This window comes from Mobula hypostoma, unplaced genomic scaffold, assembly GCF_963921235.1.
Source record: "Mobula hypostoma unplaced genomic scaffold, sMobHyp1.1 scaffold_104, whole genome shotgun sequence".
NCBI classification, from domain to species: domain Eukaryota; kingdom Metazoa; phylum Chordata; class Chondrichthyes; order Myliobatiformes; family Myliobatidae; genus Mobula; species Mobula hypostoma.
In genome coordinates this window covers 280,106-299,331 of record NW_026948216.1, presented here as the reverse complement: position 1 = coordinate 299,331, position 19,226 = coordinate 280,106, and the positions used below count along the sequence as shown (strand labels likewise).

The window sequence follows — 19,226 nt, the reverse complement described above, 5'->3', positions numbered from 1 at the left end:
CTGTGGGACGAGCTGCCAGGGGAAGTGGTCAGGGCAGGTACATTAACGACACTGGGACAGGGACACGGATAGGGAAGGTTTAGAGGGATACGGGTGGTCCGTCTATGGGACGAGCTGCCAGGGGAAGTGGTCGGGGCAGGTACATTGACGACACTGGGACAGGGACACGGATAGGGAAGGTTTAGAGGGATACGGGTGGTCCGTCTATGGGACGAGCTGCCAGGGGAAGTGGTCGAGGCAGGTACATTAACGACACTGGGACAGGGACACGGATAGGGAAGGTTTAGAGGGATACGGGTGGTCTGTCTGTGGGACGAGCTGCCAGAGGAAGTGGTCGGGGCAGGTACATTGACGACACTGGGACAGGGACACGGATAGGGAAGGTTTAGAGGGAGACGGGTGGTCCGTCTGTGGAACGAGCTGCCAGGGGAAGTGGTCGGGGCAGGTACATTAACGACACTGGGACAGGGACACGGATAGGGAAGGTTTAGAGGGATACGGGTGGTCTGTCTATGGGACGAGCTGCCAGAGGAAGTGGTCGGGGCAGGTACATTAACGACACTGGGACAGGGACACGGATAGGGAAGGTTTAGAGGGATACAGGTGGTCTGTCTATGGGACGAGCTGCCAGGGGAAGTGGTCAGGGCAGGTACATTGACGACACTGGGACAGGGACACGGATAGGGAAGGTTTAGAGGGATACAGGTGGTCTGTCTATGGGACGAGCTGCCAGAGGAAGTGGTCGGGGCAGGTACATTGACGACACTGGGACAGGGACATGGATAGGGAAGGTTTAGAGGGATACGGGTGGTCCGTCTATGGGACGAGCTGCCAGGGGAAGTGGTCGGGGCAGGTACATTGACGACACTGGGACAGGGACACGGATAGGGAAGGTTTAGAGGGATACGGGTGGTCCGTCTATGGGACGAGCTGCCAGGGGAAGTGGTCGAGGCAGGTACATTAACGACACTGGGACAGGGACACGGATAGGGAAGGTTTAGAGGGATACGGGTGGTCTGTCTGTGGGACGAGCTGCCAGAGGAAGTGGTCGGGGCAGGTACATTGACGACACTGGGACAGGGACACGGATAGGGAAGGTTTAGAGGGAGACGGGTGGTCCGTCTGTGGAACGAGCTGCCAGGGGAAGTGGTCGGGGCAGGTACATTAACGACACTGGGACAGGGACACGGATAGGGAAGGTTTAGAGGGATACGGGTGGTCTGTCTATGGGATGAGCTGCCAGGGGAAGTGGTCGGGGCAGGTACATTAACGACACTGGGACGGGGACACGGATAGGGAAGGTTTAGAGGGATACGGGTGGTCTGTCTATGGGACGAGCTGCCAGAGGAAGTGGTCGGGGCAGGTACATTAACGACACTGGGACAGGGACACGGATAGGGAAGGTTTAGAGGGATACGGGTGGTCTGTCTACGGGACGAGCTGCCAGGGGAAGTGGTCGGGGCAGGTACATTAACGACACTGGGACAGGGACACGGATAGGGAAGGTTTAGAGGGATACGGGTGGTCTGTCTGTGGGACGAGCTGCCAGGGGAAGTGGTCGGGGCAGGTACATTGACGACACTGGGACAGGGACACGGATAGGGAAGGTTTAGAGGGATACGGGTGGTCCGTCTATGGTCTGAGTTGCCAGGGGAAGTGGTCGGGGCAGGTACATTAACGACACTGGGACAGGGACACGGATAGGGAAGGTTTAGAGGGATACGGGTGGTCTGTCTGTGGGACGAGCTGCCAGGGGAAGTGGTCGAGGCAGGTACATTGACGACACTGGGACAGGGACACGGATAGGGAAGGTTTAGAGGGATACGGGTGGTCTGTCTGTGGGATGAGCTGCCAGAGGGAGTGGCCGAGGCAGGTACATTAACGACACTGGGACAGGGACACGGATAGGGAAGGTTTAGAGGGATACGGGTGGTCTGTCTGTGGAACGAGCTGCCAGGGGAAGTGGTCGAGACAGGTACATTAACGACACTGGGACAGGGACACGGATAGGGAAGGTTTAGAGGGATACGGGTGGTCTGTCTGTGGGACGAGCTGCCAGGGGAAGTGGTCAGGGCAGGTACATTGACGACACTGGGACAGGGACACGGATAGGGAAGGTTTAGAGGGATACGGGTGGTCTGTCGATGGAACGAGCTGCCAGGGGAAGTGGTCGGGGCAGGTACATTGACGACACTGGGACAGGGACACGGATAGGGAAGGTTTAGAGGGATACGGGTGGTCCGTCTGTGGGACGAGCTGCCAGGGGAAGTGGTCGGGGCAGGTACATTGACGACACTGGGACAGGGACACGGATAGGGAAGGTTTAGAGGGATACGGGTGGTCTGTCTGTGGGACGAGCTGCCAGGGGAAGTGGTCGGGACAGGTACATTAACGACACTGGGACAGGGACACGGATAGGGAAGGTTTAGAGGGATACGGGTGGCCTGTCTACGGGATGAGCTGCCAGGGGAAGTGGTCGGGGCAGGTACATTAACGACACTGGGACAGGGACACGGATAGGGAAGGTTTAGAGGGATACGGGTGGTCTGTCTGTAGGACGAGCTGCCCAGAGGAAGTAGTCGGGGCAGGTACATTAACGACACTGGGACAGGGACACGGATAGGGAAGGTTTAGAGGGATACGGGTGGTCTGTCTGTGGGACGAGCTGCCAGGGGAAGTGGTCAGGGCAGGTACATTAACGACACTGGGACAGGGACACGGATAGGGAAGGTTTAGAGGGATACGGGTGGTCTGTCTGTGGGACGAGCTGCCAGGGGAAGTGGTCGGGGCAGGTACATTAACGACACTGGGACAGGGACACGGATAAGGAGGGTTTAGAGGGATACGGGTGGTCTGTCTACGGGACGAGCTGCCAGGGGGAGAGGTCGAGGCAGGTACATTAACGACACTGGGACAGGGACACGGATAGGGAAGGTTTAGAGGGATACGGGTGGTCTGTCTATGGGACGAGCTGCCAGGGGAAGTGGTCGAGGCAGGTACATTAACGACACTGGGACAGGGACACGGATAGGGAAGGTTTAGAGGGATACGGGTGGTCTGTCTGTGGGACGAGCTGCCAGAGGAAGTGGTCGAGGCAGGTACATTAACGACACTGGGACAGGGACACGGATAGGGAAGGTTTAGAGGGATACGGGTGGCCTGTCTACGGGATGAGCTGCCAGGGGAAGTGGTCGGGGCAGGTACATTAACGACACTGGGACAGGGACACGGATAGGGAAGGTTTAGAGGGAGACGGGTGGTCTGTCTGTGGGACGAGCTGCCAGGGGAAGTGGTCAGGGCAGGTACATTAACGACACTGGGACAGGGACACGGATAGGGAAGGTTTAGAGGGATACGGGTGGTCTGTCTGTGGGACGAGCTGCCAGGGGAAGTGGTCGGGGCAGGTACATTAACGACACTGGGACAGGGACACGGATAAGGAGGGTTTAGAGGGATACGGGTGGTCTGTCTACGGGACGAGCTGCCAGGGGGAGAGGTCGCGAGAGGTACGTTAACGACATCTAAACGACACTTGGACAGGGGGGCGTTTTGAGGGTTATTCGCTAAACGCGGGTGCCCTTTGTTTTCATCGGGAGGGCGAGAGGGGGACGGGAGGGCGAGACGGTCGGAAAGGGAGGGTGGTGGGGAGGGGAGGGGGGGGTTGGCCGTCGCTTCCCCGGCGTGACCGCGTGCGCCTTTCCCGTTTTCTCTCTCTCTCTCTCTCCCCCGGGCAGCTTCGACGACCACGACCCGGCGGTGATCCACGAAAACGCCGCCCAGCCCGAGCTGTTGGTGCCCATCCGGCTGGACATGGAGATCGATGGTCAGAAGCTGCGCGACACCTTCACCTGGAACATGAACGGTACTCGCCGTGCCCCCCCGGGGGGGAGGGGGGTGCTCGTGAGTGGGGGGGGGGAGCGCGTCCCTGCGCTTTGCAGTGCGTGGGGCGGGGACGGTACGAGGTAGTTTGCCTCAAATCGAATCAGTCGGGGCCCACAGCTCGATCGCGCGAGCCGATGTGTCTTCGGCGCGTGGGAGGAAACCAGAGCACCGGGAGGAAATCCACATTTTCTCGGCGGGGACGTGTGGACCCCTCCCACGCGCCCGTCGGTCTCTGTTTTTAGAAAATAAGAACCTTGCCTCTGGCACTCCCCACTATACTTTCCGCCAATCACCATAAAATTAGGCCCCCTCGTATTCGCCCCTGGGGAAAAAGTCTTGGCTGTCCACTCGACCCTTGCCTCTATGGTCTTGGGCGCCCCGATCAAGTCACCTCTCGTCCCCCTCCTCTCCGGAGAGAAAAGCCCTCGTTTGCTCGGGCACTGCCCGATCCCGGCAGCATTCCGGTTAAATCTTCCCCACACCCCGCCTCTAAAGCTTCCACATCCTTCCGTCTGGGTCTAACCAGGGTCTGCGGAGCTGCAACGATATATCACGGCTCCTGAACTCAATGTGGAGAGGATGTTTCCTGTAGTGGGGGAGTCTAGGACCAGAGGGCACAGATAGAGTGGATGTGGAGAGGATGTTTCCTGTAGTGGGGGAGTCTAGGACCAGAGGGCACAGATAGAGTGGATGTGGAGAGGATGTTTCCTGTAGTGGGGGAGTCTTGGACCAGAGGACACAGATAGAGTGGATGTGGAGAGGATGTTTCCTGTAGTGGGGGAGTCTCGGACCAGAGGACACAGATAGAGTGGATGTGGAGAGGATGTCTCCTATAGTGGGGGAGTCTCGGACCAGAGGACACAGATAGAGTGGATGTGGAGAGGATGTTTCCTGTAGTGGGGGAGTCTAGGACCAGAGGACACAGATAGAGTGGATGTGGAGAGGATGTTTCCTGTAGTGGGGGAGTCTAGGACCAGAGGACACAGATAGAGTGGATGTGGAGAGGATGTCTCCTATAGTGGGGGAGTCTAGGACCAGAGGACACAGGTAGAGTGGATGTGGAGAGGATGTTTCCTATAGTGGGGGAGTCTAGGACCAGAGGACACAGATAGAGTGGATGTGGAGAGGATGTTTCCTGTAGTGGGGGAGTCTAGGACCAGAGGACACAGATAGAGTGGATGTGGAGAGGATGTTTCCTGTAGTGGGGGAGTCTAGGACCAGAGGACACAGATAAAGTGGATGTGGAGAGGATGTTTCCTGTAGTGGGGGAGTCTAGGACCAGAGGACACAGATAGAGTGGATGTGGAGAGGATATTTCCTGTAGTGGGGGAGTTTAGGACCAGAGGACACAGATAGAGTGGATGTGGAGAGGATGTTTCCTGTAGTGGGGGAGTCTAGGACCAGAGGACACAGATAGAGTGGATGTGGAGAGGATATTTCCTGTAGTGGGGGAGTTTAGGACCAGAGGACACAGATAGAGTGGATGTGGAGAGGATGTTTCCTATAGTGGGGGAGTCTCGGACCAGAGGACACAGATAGAGTGGATGTGGAGAGGATGTTTCCTGTAGTGGGGGGAGTCTAGGAGCAGAGGACACAGATAGAGTGGATGTGGAGAGGATGTTTCCTATAGTGGGGGAGTCTAGGACCAGAGGACACAGGTAGAGTGGATGTGGAGAGGATGTTTCCTGTAGTGGGGGAGTCTAGGACCAGAGGACACAGATAGAGTGGATGTGGAGAGGATGTTTCCTGTAGTGGGGGAGTCTAGGAGCAGAGGACACAGATAGAGTGGATGTGGAGAGGATGTTTCCTGTAGTGGGGGAGTCTAGGACCAGAGGACACAGATAGAGTGGATGTGGAGAGGATGTTTCCTGTAGTGGGGGAGTCTAGGACCAGAGGACACAGATAGAGTGGATGTGGAGAGGATGTTTCCTATAGTAGGGGGAGTCTAGGACCAGAGGACACAGATAGAGTGGATGTGGAGAGGATGTTTCCTGTAGTGGGGGAGTCTAGGACCAGAGGACACAGATAGAGTGGATGCGGAGAGGACGTCTCCTGTGGTGGGGGAGTCTAATCTTCATATAGAACGGAGACGAGGTGTAATTTCTTTCACCAGTGGGTAGCGGAATTCGTCGCCGCAGGGGACTGAGGAGGCGAAGTCTTTGGGTATATTTGAAGTGGAGGTTCTCGATTAGTCGGGGTGTGAAAGATCACGGGGAGAAGGCAGGAGAATGGGGCCAAGAGGGATCGTAATTCAGCCATGATGAATGGAATGGGCTAGCAGACTCGATGGGCTGAATGTCCTATTTCTGCTCGTTTGTCTTATGGTTTTATCGAAATGTCCTCTCAGAGGCCACTCTATTAGGAAGCCCTGTACACCCGCAGTGTGGCAGTGACACAATGCATTAAAGCACACCGACACGGTCAGGAGGTTCAGAGGGAACAGCAGAGTGGGGGAGGAAACATGGTCTGAGAGACATTGGCCGTAGAATGGCTGCTGGTGCCAGATGGGGTGACGTGAGTATCTCAGAAACTGTCAAATCTCCCCGGGACTTTCAGGCACTGTTTACGGAGAATGGCGGCTTCTCTGTGGGCGAGAGCGCCTTGTTAGGGAGAGAGGTCAGAGGGCAAGGGCCGGGCAGGTTCAAGCTGACGGGAGCTCCAGGGCGACGGGGCGGCGTGTTACCTCTGTGTCTCTCGCTGCCGCAGAGAAGCTGATCTCGCCAGAGATGTTCGCGGAGATCCTGTGTGACGACCTGGACCTCAACCCGCTGAATTTCGTCCCCGCCGTGGCGTCCGCCATTCGGCAGCAGGTGGAGTCCTACCCCATGGACAGCATTCTGGAGGAGCAGACCGACCAGAGGGTCATCATCAAGGTGAGGCCGGCCGGCCAGCCGCGTCCCCGTGGCCGTCCCAGTTACCGTCACCACCCTCCCTCCCTCCCCGTCTCTGTCATCCCTTCCCTCCCCGTCTCTGTCACCCCTTCCCTCCCCGTCTCTGTCACCCCTTCCCTCCCCGTCTCTGTCACCCCTTCCCTCCCCGTCTACGTCACCCCTTCCCTCCCCGTCTCTGTCACCCCTTCCCTCCCCGTCTACGTCACCCCTTCCCTCCCCGTCTTCCTCACCTCACCGTCTCCATCACCCCCTCCCTCCCCTACACCCCTCCCCGTCTCCGTCACCCCCTCTCTCCCCAACACCCCACCCCGTCTCTGTCACCCCCTCCCTCCCCGTCTACGTCACCCCTTCCCTCCCCGTCTTCCTCACCTCACCGTCTCCATCACCCCCTCCCTCCCCTACACCCCTCCCCGTCTCCGTCACCCCCTCTCTCCCCAACACCCCACCCCGTCTCTGTCACCCCCTCCCTCCCCTACACCCCTCCCCGTCTCCATCACCCCCTCCCTCCCCTACACCCCTCCCCGTCTCCGTCACCCCCTCTCTCCCCAACACCCCACCCCGTCTCTGTCACCCCCTCCCTCCCCTACACCCCTCCCCGTCTCCGTCACTCCCTCCCTCCCCTACACCCCTCCCCATCTCCGTCACCCCCTCCCTCCCCTACACCCCTCCCCGTCTCCGTCACACCCTCCCTCCCCTACGCCCCTCCCCGTCTCCGTCACCCCCTCCCTCCCCTACACCCCTCCCCGTCTCCGTCACCCCCTCCCTCCCCAACACCCCACCCCGTCTCTGTCACCCCCTCCCTCCCCTACACCCCTCCCCGTCTCCGTCACCCCCTCCCTCCCCTACACCCCTCCCCATCTCCGTCACCCCCTCCCTCCCCTACACCCCTCCCCGTCTCCGACACCCCCTCCCTCCCCTACACCCCTCCCCGTCTCCGTCACCCCCCCCTCCCCTACACCCCTCCCCGTCTCCGTTACCCCTTCCCTCCCCGTCTTCCTCACCTCCCCGTCTTCCTCACCTCACCGTCTCCATCACCCCCTCCCTCCCCTACACCCCTCCCCGTCTCCGTCACCCCCTCTCTCCCCAACACCCCACCCCGTCTCTGTCACCCCCTCCCTCCCCTACACCCCTGCCCGTCTCCGTCACCCCCTCCCTCCCCTACACCCCTCCCCATCTCCGTCACCCCCTCCCTCCCCTACACCCCTCCCTGTCTCCGACACCCCCTCCCTCCCCTACACCCCTCCCCGTCTCCGTCACCCCCTCCCTCCCCTACACCCCTCCCCGTCCCCGTCACCCCCTCCCTCCCCCACACCCCTCCCCGTCTCCGTTACCCCTTCCCTCCCCGTCTTCCTCACCTCACCGTCTCCGTCACCCCCTCCCTCCCCTACACCCCTCCCCGTCTCCGTCACCCCCTCCTTCCCCTACACCCCTCCCCGTCTCCGTCACCCACTCCCTCCCCTACATCCATCCCCGTCTCAGTCACCCCCTCCCTCCCCTACACCCCTCCCCTACACCCCTCCCCGTCTCCGTCACCCCCTCCCTCCCCTACACCCCTCCCTGTCTCCGTCACCTCCCTCCCTCCCCTACACCCCTCCCATCTCCGTCACTCCCTCCATCCCCAACACCCCTGCCCGTCTCCGTCACCCCCTCCCTCCCCTACACCCCTCCCCGTCTCCGTCACCCCCTCCGTCCCCTACACCCCTCCCCGTCTCCCTCACCCCCGCCCTCCCCTACACACCTCCCCATCTCCGTCACCCCTCCCTCCCCCACACCCCTCCCCGTCTCCGTCAGCCCCTCCCTCCCCTACACCCCTCCCCGTCTCCGACACCCCCTCCCTCCCCCACACCCCTCCCCGTCTCCGTCACCGCCTCCCTCCCCTACACCCCACCCCGTCTCCGTCACCCCCTCCCTCCCCTACACACCTCCCCGTCTCCGTCACCCCCTCCCTCCCCTACATCCCTCCCCGTCTCCGTCACCCCCTCCCTCCCCTACACCCCTCACCGTCTCCGTCACCCCCTCCCTCCCCTACACCCCTCCCCGTCTCCGTCACCCCCTCCCTCCCCTACATCCCTCCCCGTCTCCCTCACCCCCTCCCTCCCCTACACCCCTCCCCGTCTCCGTCATCCCCTCCCTCCCCTACACCCCTCCCCGTCTCCGTCAACGCCTCCCTCCCCTACACCCCTCCCCGTCTCCGTCACCCCCTCCCTGCCCCACACCCCTCCCCGTCTCCGTCACCCCCTCCCTCCCCTACACCCCTCCCCGTCTCAGTCACTCCCTCCATCCCCTACACCCCTCCCCATCTCCGTCACCCCCTCCCTCCCCTACACCCCTCCCCGTCTCCGTCACCCCCTCCCTCCCCTGCACCCCTCCCCGTCTCCGTCAACCCCTCCCTTCCCCACACCCCTCCCCGTCTCCGTCACCCCCTCCCTCCCTTACATCCCTCCCCATCTCCGTCACCCCCTCCCTCCCTTACATCCCTCCCCGTCTCCGTCAACCCCTCCCTCCCCCACACCCCTCCCCGTCTCCGTCACCCCCTCCATCCCCTACACCCCCCCTGTCTCCGTCACCCCCTCCCTCCCCTACACCCCTCCCCATCTCAGTTACCCCTTCCCTCCCCTACACCCCTCCCCGTCTCCGTCACCCCCTCCCTCCCCAACACCCCTCCCCGTCTCAGTCACCCCCTCCCTCCCCTACACCCCTCCCCGTCTCCGTCACCCCCTCCCTCCCCTAACACCCCTCCCCGTCTCCGTCACCTCCCTCCCTTCCCTACACCCCCCCATCCCCATCTCCGTCACCCCCTCCATCCCCTACACCCCTCCCCGTCTCCGTCACCCCCTCCCTCCCCTACACCCCTCCCCGTCTCCGTCACCCCTTCCCTCCCGTACACCCCTCCCCATCTCCGTCACTCCCTCCATCCCCTACACCCCTCCCCGTCTCCGTCACCCCCTCCCTCCCCTACACCCCTCCCCGTCTCCGTCACCCCCTCCCTCCCCTACACCCCTCGCCGTCTCCATCACCCCCTCCCTCCCCCACACCCCTCCCCGTCTCCGTCACCCCTCCCTCCCCCACACCCCTCCCCGTCTCCGTCACCCCCTCCCTCCCCTACACCCCTCCCCGTCTCAGTCACTCCCTCCCTCCCCTACACCCCTCCCCATCTCCGTCACCCCCTCCCTCCCCTACACCCCTCCCCGTCTCCGTCACCCCCTCCCTCCCCTACACCCCTCCCCGTCTCCGTCACACCCCTCCCCGTCTCCGTCACCCCCTCCCTCCCCTACACCCCACCCCGTCTCAGTCACTCCCTCCCTCCCCTACACCCCTCCCCATCTCCGTCACCCCCTCCCTCCCCTGCACCCCTCCCCGTCTCCGTCGCCCCCTCCCTCCCCCACACCCCTCCCCGTCTCCGTCACCCCCTCCCTCTCAAACACCCCTCCCCGTCTCCGTCACCCCTCCCTCCCCCACACCCCTCCCCGTCTCCGTCAGCCCCTCCCTCCCCTACACCCCTCCCCGTCTCCGACACCCCCTCCCTCCCCCACACCCCTCCCCGTCTCCGTCACCGCCTCCCTCCCCTACACCCCTCCCCGTCTCCGTCACCCCCTCCCTCCCCTACACCCCACCCCGTCTCCGTCACCCCCTCCCTCCCCTACACACCTCCCCGTCTCCGTCACCCCCTCCCTCCCCTACATCCCTCCCCGTCTCCGTCACCCCCTCCCTCCCCTACACCCCTCACCGTCTCCGTCACCCCCTCCCTCCCCTACACCCCTCCCCGTCTCCGTCACCCCCTCCCTCCCCTACACCCCTCCCCGTCTCCGTCACCCCCTCCCTCCCCTACACCCCTCCCCGTCTCCGTCATCCCCTCCCTCCCCTACACCCCTCCCCGTCTCCGTCAACGCCTCCCTCCCCTACACCCCTCCCCGTCTCCGTCACCCCCTCCCTGCCCCACACCCCTCCCCGTCTCCGTCATCCCCTCCCTCCCCTACACCCCTCCCCGTCTCAGTCACTCCCTCCCTCCCCTACACCCCTCCCCGTCTCCGTCACCCCCTCCCACCCCTACACCCCTCCCCGTCTCCGTCACCCCCTCCCTCCCCCACACCCCTCCCCGTCTCCGTCACCCCCTCCCTCCCCTACACCCCTCCCCGTCTCCGTCACCCCCTCTCTCCCCTACACCCCTCCCCGTCTCCGTCAACCCCTCCCTTCCCCACACCCCTCCCCGTCTCCGTCACCCCCTCCCTCCCTTACATCCCTCCCCATCTCCGTCACCCCCTCCCTCCCTTACATCCCTCCCCGTCTCCGTCAACCCCTCCCTCCCCCACACCCCTCCCCGTCTCAGTCACCCCCTCCCTCCCCTACACCCCTCCCCGTCTCCGTCACCCCCTCCCTCCCCTACACCCCACCCCGTCTCCGTCACCTCCCTCCCTTCCCTACACCACTCCCCATCTCCGTCACTCCCTCCATCCCCTACACCCCTCCCTCCCCTACACCCCTCCCCGTCTCCGTCACCCCCTCCCTCTCCCACACCCCTCCCCGTCTCCGTCACCCCCTCCCTCCCCCACACCCCTCCCCGTCTCCGTTACCCCTTCCCTCCCCGTCTTCCTCACCTCACCGTCTCCGTCACCCCCTCCCTCCCCTACACCCCTCCCCGTCTCCGTCACCTCCTCCCTCCCCTACACCCCTCCCCGTCTCCGTCACTCCCTCCATCCCCTACACCCCTCCCCGTCTCCGTCATCCCCTCCCTCCGCTACATCCATCCCCGTCTCCGTCACCCCCTCCCTCCCCTACACCCCTCCGTGTCTCCGTCACCTCCCTCCCTCCCCTACACCCCTCCCCATCTCCGTCACTCCCTCCATCCCCAACACCCCTCCCCGTCTCCGTCACACCCTCCCTCCCCTACACCCCTCCCCGTCTCCGTCACCCCCTCCCTCCCCTACACCCCTCCCCGTCTCCGTCACCCCCTCCCTCCCCTACACCCCTCCCCGTCTCCGTCACCCCCTCCCTCCCCCACACCCCTCCCCGTCTCCGTCACCCCCTCCCTCCCCTACACCCCTCCCCGTCTCCGTCACCCCCTCCCTCCCCTACACCCCTCCCCGTCTCCGTCACCCCCTCCCTCCCCCACACCCCTCCCCGTCTCCGTCACCCCCTCCCTCCCCTACACCCCTCCCCGTCTCCGTCACCCCCTCCCTCCCCTACACCCCTCCCCGTCTCCGTCACCCCCTCCCTCCCCTACACCCCTCCCCGTCTCCGTCACCCCCTCCCTCCCCTACACCCCTCCACGTCTCCGTCACCCCCTCCCTCCCCTACACCCCTCCCCGTCTCCGTCACCCCCTCCCTCCCCTACACCCCTCCCCGTCTCCGACTCACCCCCTCCCTCCCCCACACCCCTCCCCGTCTCCGTCACCGCCTCCCTCCCCTACACCCCTCCCCGTCTCCGTCACCCCCTCCCTCCCCTACACCCCACCCCGTCTCCGTCACCCCCTCCCTCCCCTACACACCTCCCCGTCTCCGTCACCCCCTCCCTCCCCTACATCCCTCCCCGTCTCCGTCACCCCCTCCCTCCCCTACACCCCTCACCGTCTCCGTCACCCCCTCCCTCCCCTACACCCCTCCCCGTCTCCGTCACCCCCTCCCTCCCCTACACCCCTCCCCGTCTCCGTCACCCCCTCCCTCCCCTACACCCCTCCCCGTCTCCGTCATCCCCTCCCTCCCCTACACCCCTCCCCGTCTCCGTCAACGCCTCCCTCCCCTACACCCCTCCCCGTCTCCGTCACCCCCTCCCTGCCCCACACCCCTCCCCGTCTCCGTCATCCCCTCCCTCCCCTACACCCCTCCCCGTCTCAGTCACTCCCTCCCTCCCCTACACCCCTCCCCGTCTCCGTCACCCCCTCCCACCCCTACACCCCTCCCCGTCTCCGTCACCCCCTCCCTCCCCCACACCCCTCCCCGTCTCCGTCACCCCCTCCCTCCCCTACACCCCTCCCCGTCTCCGTCACCCCCTCTCTCCCCTACACCCCTCCCCGTCTCCGTCAACCCCTCCCTTCCCCACACCCCTCCCCGTCTCCGTCACCCCCTCCCTCCCTTACATCCCTCCCCATCTCCGTCACCCCCTCCCTCCCTTACATCCCTCCCCGTCTCCGTCAACCCCTCCCTCCCCCACACCCCTCCCCGTCTCAGTCACCCCCTCCCTCCCCTACACCCCACCCCGTCTCCGTCACCTCCCTCCCTTCCCTACACCACTCCCCATCTCCGTCACTCCCTCCATCCCCTACACCCCTCCCTCCCCTACACCCCTCCCCGTCTCCGTCACCCCCTCCCTCTCCCACACCCCTCCCCGTCTCCGTCACCCCCTCCCTCCCCCACACCCCTCCCCGTCTCCGTTACCCCTTCCCTCCCCGTCTTCCTCACCTCACCGTCTCCGTCACCCCCTCCCTCCCCTACACCCCTCCCCGTCTCCGTCACCTCCTCCCTCCCCTACACCCCTCCCCGTCTCCGTCACTCCCTCCATCCCCTACACCCCTCCCCGTCTCCGTCATCCCCTCCCTCCGCTACATCCATCCCCGTCTCCGTCACCCCCTCCCTCCCCTACACCCCTCCGTGTCTCCGTCACCTCCCTCCCTCCCCTACACCCCTCCCCATCTCCGTCACTCCCTCCATCCCCAACACCCCTCCCCGTCTCCGTCACACCCTCCCTCCCCTACACCCCTCCCCGTCTCCGTCACCCCCTCCCTCCCCTACACCCCTCCCCGTCTCCGTCACCCCCTCCCTCCCCTACACCCCTCCCCGTCTCCGTCACCCCCTCCCTCCCCCACACCCCTCCCCGTCTCCGTCACCCCCTCCCTCCCCTACACCCCTCCCCGTCTCCGTCACCCCCTCCCTCCCCTACACCCCTCCCCGTCTCCGTCACCCCCTCCCTCCCCCACACCCCTCCCCGTCTCCGTCACCCCCTCCCTCCCCTACACCCCTCCCCGTCTCCGTCACCCTCTCCCTCCCCTACACCCCTCCCCGTCTCCGTCACCCCCTCCCTCCCCTACACCCCTCCCCGTCTCCGTCACCCCCTCCCTCCCCTACACCCCTCCCCGTCTCCGTCACCCCCTCCCTCCCCTACACCCCTCCCCGTCTCCGTCACCCCCTCCCTCCCCTACACCCCTCCACGTCTCCGTCACCCCCTCCCTCCCCTACACCCCTCCCCGTCTCCGTCACCCCCTCCCTCCCCTACACCCCTCCCCGTCTCCGTCACCCCCTCCCTCCCCTACACCCCTCCCCGTCTCCGTCACCCCCTCCCTCCCCTACACCCCTCCCCGTCTCCGTCACCCCCTCCCTCTCCTACACTCCTCCCCGTCTCCGTCACCCCCTCCCTCCCCGTCTCCGTCACCCCCTCCCTCCCCTACACCCCTCCCCGTCTCCGTTACCCCCTCCCTCCCCTACACCCCTCCCCGTCTCCGTCACCCCTCCCTCCCCCACACTCCTCCCCGTCTCCGTCACCCCTCCCTCCCCTACACCCCTCCCCGTCTCCGTCACACCCTCCCTCCCCTACATCCCTCCCCATCTCCGTCACCTCCCTCCCTCCCCTACACCCCTCCCCATCTCCGTCACTCCCTCCCTCCCCTACACCCCTCCCCGTCTCCGTCACCTCTCTCCTTCCGCTACACCCCTCCCTGTCTCCGTCACCCCCTCCCTCCCCTACACCCCTCCCCGTCTCCGTCACCCCTCCCCGTCTCCGTCACCCCCTACCTCCCCTACACCCCTCCCCGTCTCCGTCACCCCCTCCCTCCCCTACACCCCTCCCCGTCTCCGTCACCCCCTACACCGCTCCCCGTCTCCGTCACCCCCTACACCGCTCCCCGTCTCCGTCTCCCCCTACACCCCTCCCCGTCTCCGTTACCCCTCCCTCCCCTACACCCCTCCCCGTCTCCGTCACCCCCTACACCGCTCCCCGTCTCCGTCAACCCCTACACCGCTCCCCGTCTCCGTCACCCCCTGCACCGCTCCCCGTCTCCGTCTCCCCCTGCACCGCTCCCCGTCTCCGTCACCCCCTGCACCGCTCCCCGTCTCCGTCACCCCCTGCACCGCTCCCCGTCTCCGTCTCCCCCTACACCGCTCCCCGTCTCCGTCACCCTCTCCCTCCCCGTCTCCGTTGCCCCGTCGGGTTTCTAACGGAAGTGGGGAAGGGGGGTGATCGGTGGGTGTCTGACCCGGAGTCTCTCTCGCTCTCTGTCTGTCTCAGCTGAACACCCACGTGGGTAACATCCTGCTGATGGACCAGTTCGAGTGGGACATGTCCGAGAAGGAGAACTCTCCGGAGAAGTTTGCCCTGAAGCTTTGCTCCGAGCTGGGCCTGGGCGGTGAGTTTGTCACCACCATCGCCTACAGCATCCGCGGGCAGCTCAGCTGGCATCAGCGCACCTACGCCTTCAGGTGAGGGGCGTGGCGCGTCGCTGCCCGACGAGGACCCGGTCTCCCGCTGTGCACTGCTCCCCCCATCTCCCCTCTCCCGTTCCCTGTCCCTCTCTCTACCTGCTTCCTTGCACCCTCTCTCATTTCCTCTCCCGCTCTGTCCCTCCAATCCTTCCCTCTTTTTCCGTCTCCCTCCTCATCCCCTCTCGCTGCCCTCCACTCGTTTCCTCTATCCCTCTAACTCCCACCACTCTTTTCTCCTTCTCCTGTTCTCTCTCCCACTGTTTTCTTTCCCTCTCCCTTCTCTCTCCTCTCTCATTCCCTCTCTCCTCCTCTCCTACCTCCCCTCTCCCCCTCTTCATTCCCTCTCTCCTCTCTCATTCCCTCTGTCCTCCTCTCCTACCTCCCCCTCCCTCTTCATTCCCTCTCTCCTCTCTCATTCCCTCTCTCCCCCTCCTACCTCCCCCTCCCTCTTCATTCCCTCTCTCCTCTCTCATTCCCTCTCTCCCCCCCCACCTCCCCCTCCCTCTTCATTCCCTCTCTCCTCTCTCATTCCCTCTCCTCCTCTCCTACCTCCCCCCTCCTCTCTCATTCCCTCTCTCCCCCTCTCCTACCTCCCCCTCCCTCTTCAATCCCTCTCTCCTCTCTCATTCCCTCTCTCCCCCTCTCCAACCTCCCCCTCTCCTCTCATTCCCTCTCTCCCCCTCTCCTACCTCCCCCTCCCTCTCCCTTCTCTCTCCTCTCATGTCATTCCCCTTCTCTCCTCTCTCATTCCCTCTCTCCCCCTCTCCAACCTCCCCCTCTCCTCTCATTCCCTCTCTCCCCCTCTCCTACCTCCCCCTCCCTCTCCCTTCTCTCTCCTCTCTCATTCCCTCTCTCCTGTCATTCCCCTTCTCTCCTCTCTCATTCCCTCTCTCCCCCTCTCCAACCTCCCCCCCTTCATTCCCTCTCCCCCCTTCATTCCCTCTCCCCCCTCTTCATTCCCTCTCCCCCCTCTTCATTCCCTCTCCCCCTCTTCATTCCCTCTCCCCCTCTTCATTCCCTCTCCCCCTCTTCATTCCCTCTCCCCCTCTTCATTCCCTCTCCCCTCTCATTCCCTCTCCCCCTGTTCATTCCCTCTCCCCCCTCTTCATTCCCTCTCCCCCCTCTTCATTCCCTCTCCCCCCTCTTCATTCCCTCTCCCCCTCTTCATTCCCTCTCCCCCTCTTCATTCCCTCTCCCCCCTCTTCATTCCCTCTCCCCCCTCTTCATTCCCTCTCCCCCTTCTTCATTCCCTCTCCCCTTCTTCATTCCCTCTCCCCTTCTTCATTCCCTCTCTCCTCTCTCATTCCCTCTCTCCCCTCTCATTCCCTCTCTCCCATAGTGCTCCACCACGGCCAATCCCAGAACCCACTCAACCCTATAGACCTGTCGCCTCCTCGTCAGACCCTTCGATGCCCCGACCAGTCAGGGGAGAGCGACTTCCGCCTCGACTATACCCATGGACCGGGCCTCCGGCACAGTCTGTGGCAGAGCGTCCCACGGGCTCGCCACTCTGTCTGTCCCGGAAGTTAGACAGTAAGATAGAGGAGCAGAATTAGACCGTTCGTCCCATCATGGCTGATCGATTATCCCCTTCAACCCCAATCGCCTGCCTTTTTCCCCGTAACCTGTGGCACCCTGACTAATCAGGAAACCGTCAACGTCCAGTTTAAATATACCCAATGACTTGGCCTCCACAGCCGCCTGTGGCAACGAATTCCACAGATTCACCAGCCTCTGGCTAAAGAAATTCCTCCTCATCTCTGTTCTAAAGGGACGTCCCTCTATTCTGAGGCTGTGTCCTCTGGTCCCAGACTCCCCCACTACAGGAAACATCCTCTCCACATCCACTCTATCTGTGTCCTCTGGTCCGAGACTCCCCCACTATAGGAAACAGCCTCTCCACATCCACTCTATCTGTGTCCTCTGGTCCTAGACTCCCCCACTACAGGAAACAGCCTCTCCACATCCACTCTATCTGTGTCCTCTGGTGCTAGACTCCCCCACGATAGGAAACATCCTCTCCACATCCACTCTATCTGTGTCCTCTGGTCACAGACTCCCCCACCATAGGAAACATCCTCTCCACATCCACTCTATCTGTGTCCTCTGGTCCGAGACTCCCCCACTATAGGAAACAGCCTCTCCACATCCACTCTATCTGTGTCCTCTGGTCCTAGACTCCCCCACTACAGGAAACAGCCTCTCCACATCCACTCTATCTGTGTCCTCTGGTGCTAGACTCCCCCACGATAGGAAACATCCTCTCCACATCCACTCTATCTGTGTCCTCTGGTCACAGACTCCCCCACCATAGGAAACATCCTCTCCACATTCACGCTGTGTCCTCTGGTCCTAGACTCCCCCCACTAGCCATCAAACACTATTGAAACTATTAACCTTTTCAATCTCAGAATCATCCTCGTGAATCTCCTCTGGACCCTTTCCAATGCCAGCACATCCTCTCTACGATAAGGGGCCCAAAATGGCTTGTAACCTCGGGTGCTGTAAAAAGCTTCAGCAATACGTCCTTGCTTTTTATATTCTTAATTCCTCTCGAAACGAAAGAATCAGGGTGGTGGTGGGGGAGGGTGAGAAGAGGAGGTGCCATCGCCCCAACCTCTGGGCCAAGCATTTGAGAGTTTTGATCGAGAACGTTTGGGTGCAAAGCTTTGACAGTTTCGTTCTCGGCTCTTTCCCACGCCCCCGCTGACCTCCGGGCTGCTGTCTTCCAGCGAGAACCCTCTGCCAATCGTGGAGAGCGCCCTGCGGAACACCAGCGACGCGGACCAGTGGTGCCCGCTGCTCGAGGCCCTCACCGACGCCGAGATGGAGAAGAAGATCCGGGACCAGGACCGCAACACCAGGTGAGGGCTGGGCGGCCACTCTGCCGGCTGTCGGGGGCCCCCCCCCCCGCCCCGTCTCGTCCCGCCCGTCGGCCCCTGCCTTTGGGCGGTGCCTGTCGCCGGAGTTTGTGATCCCCTTTTCCTCTGTCTACCTTTTAGTTTCATTCTCTCGTTTCCCCCCCCTCCCCCGCCGCCGTCACTCCCTTCCTTTATTTCTCTCTCCCATCCCCAAGACCTCCTACCGACGATCCGGGAGGGTTCGGGGAGAGGAAACCGGTGCAGGTACCTAATCAGCTCCCCGCCTCCCGCTCTCTTCCCCTAGGCGCATGAGGAGACTCGCCAACACCGCTCCCAGCTGGTGAAGACGAAGAGGAGCGAGGGAGCGGTGAGGAGGAGGAGGGTGCCTTGCCCACCTCTCACTCTCTCTCCCTTCCCCAATGCACATACGCGCCGCCGACTCCCCCCCTTCACTGGCAGGAAGGGGGGGGAGGAGGAGGAGGAGGAGGGAGGAGCCGTGATGCACAGCAAGATCCCAGCCGAAGGGACGGAACGGCGAGGATCTGAAACTTTTTTTTCCGCGCCTCTGGCCGGAAGGGGGTATTAAATATGTAGGGAGGGAGGGAGGGAGGGTGGGTGGGGAGGGGGGAGGTGGCGAGGGGAGGGAGGGAGGGTGGTTGGTTTGCACAGGGAGCAGCTGAATAAAGTATTAAACCAATCAGGGTCTTGTCTCCTTCCTTAACTGAGGAGCCCGCTCCCTCGGCGGTCCATCCCTCAAGTCCCTCCTGGCCTCCCCCTCACCACTCCCTCCCTCCGCCCCTCCCTCGCTCCTATCCTCCTTCCCTTTTCTCCCAAGGCATTCCCACCCCATCTCTTCCTCTTCCCCTCCACCTACCCTCTCTCTCCCCTCCTTCCTCTCCCAAGGCATTCCCACCCCATCCCTCCCTCTTCCCCTCCACCTAACCTCTCTCCCCTCACTCCCTTCCCTCCTTCTCTCTCCCCTTCCTCCCTCCCTTCTCTCCCAAGGCATTCCCACCCCATCCCTCCCTCTTCCCCTCCACCTAACCTCCCTCCCTCTCTCCCCTCACTCCCTCCCTCCTCTCTCCTCCCTCCCTCTCTCCCCCCTCCCTCCCATCTCTGCCAAAGCACTCCCACCCCATCCCTCCCTCTTCCCCTCCACCTACCCTCTCTCCCCTCCCTCCCC

At 63.4% G+C, this 19,226-nt stretch overlaps 1 protein-coding gene across 1 annotated transcript in view; it reads left to right on the top strand.

Annotated features, from left to right (window-relative positions):
• LOC134341904 (SWI/SNF-related matrix-associated actin-dependent regulator of chromatin subfamily B member 1-like) overlaps positions 1-18,653 on the top strand; it is a 43,374-nt gene extending 24,721 nt beyond the window's left edge. Inside the window, exons 5-9 of the mRNA XM_063039835.1 lie at positions 3,735-3,862; positions 6,589-6,755; positions 14,989-15,179; positions 17,915-18,046; positions 18,348-18,653. Of these exons, the coding sequence (XP_062895905.1) occupies positions 3,735-3,862; positions 6,589-6,755; positions 14,989-15,179; positions 17,915-18,046; positions 18,348-18,387 (658 nt within the window). The 3' untranslated portion in view covers positions 18,388-18,653. The remainder of the gene's footprint in view (positions 1-3,734; positions 3,863-6,588; positions 6,756-14,988; positions 15,180-17,914; positions 18,047-18,347) is intronic.
• Positions 18,654-19,226: the final 573 nt, after the last annotated feature.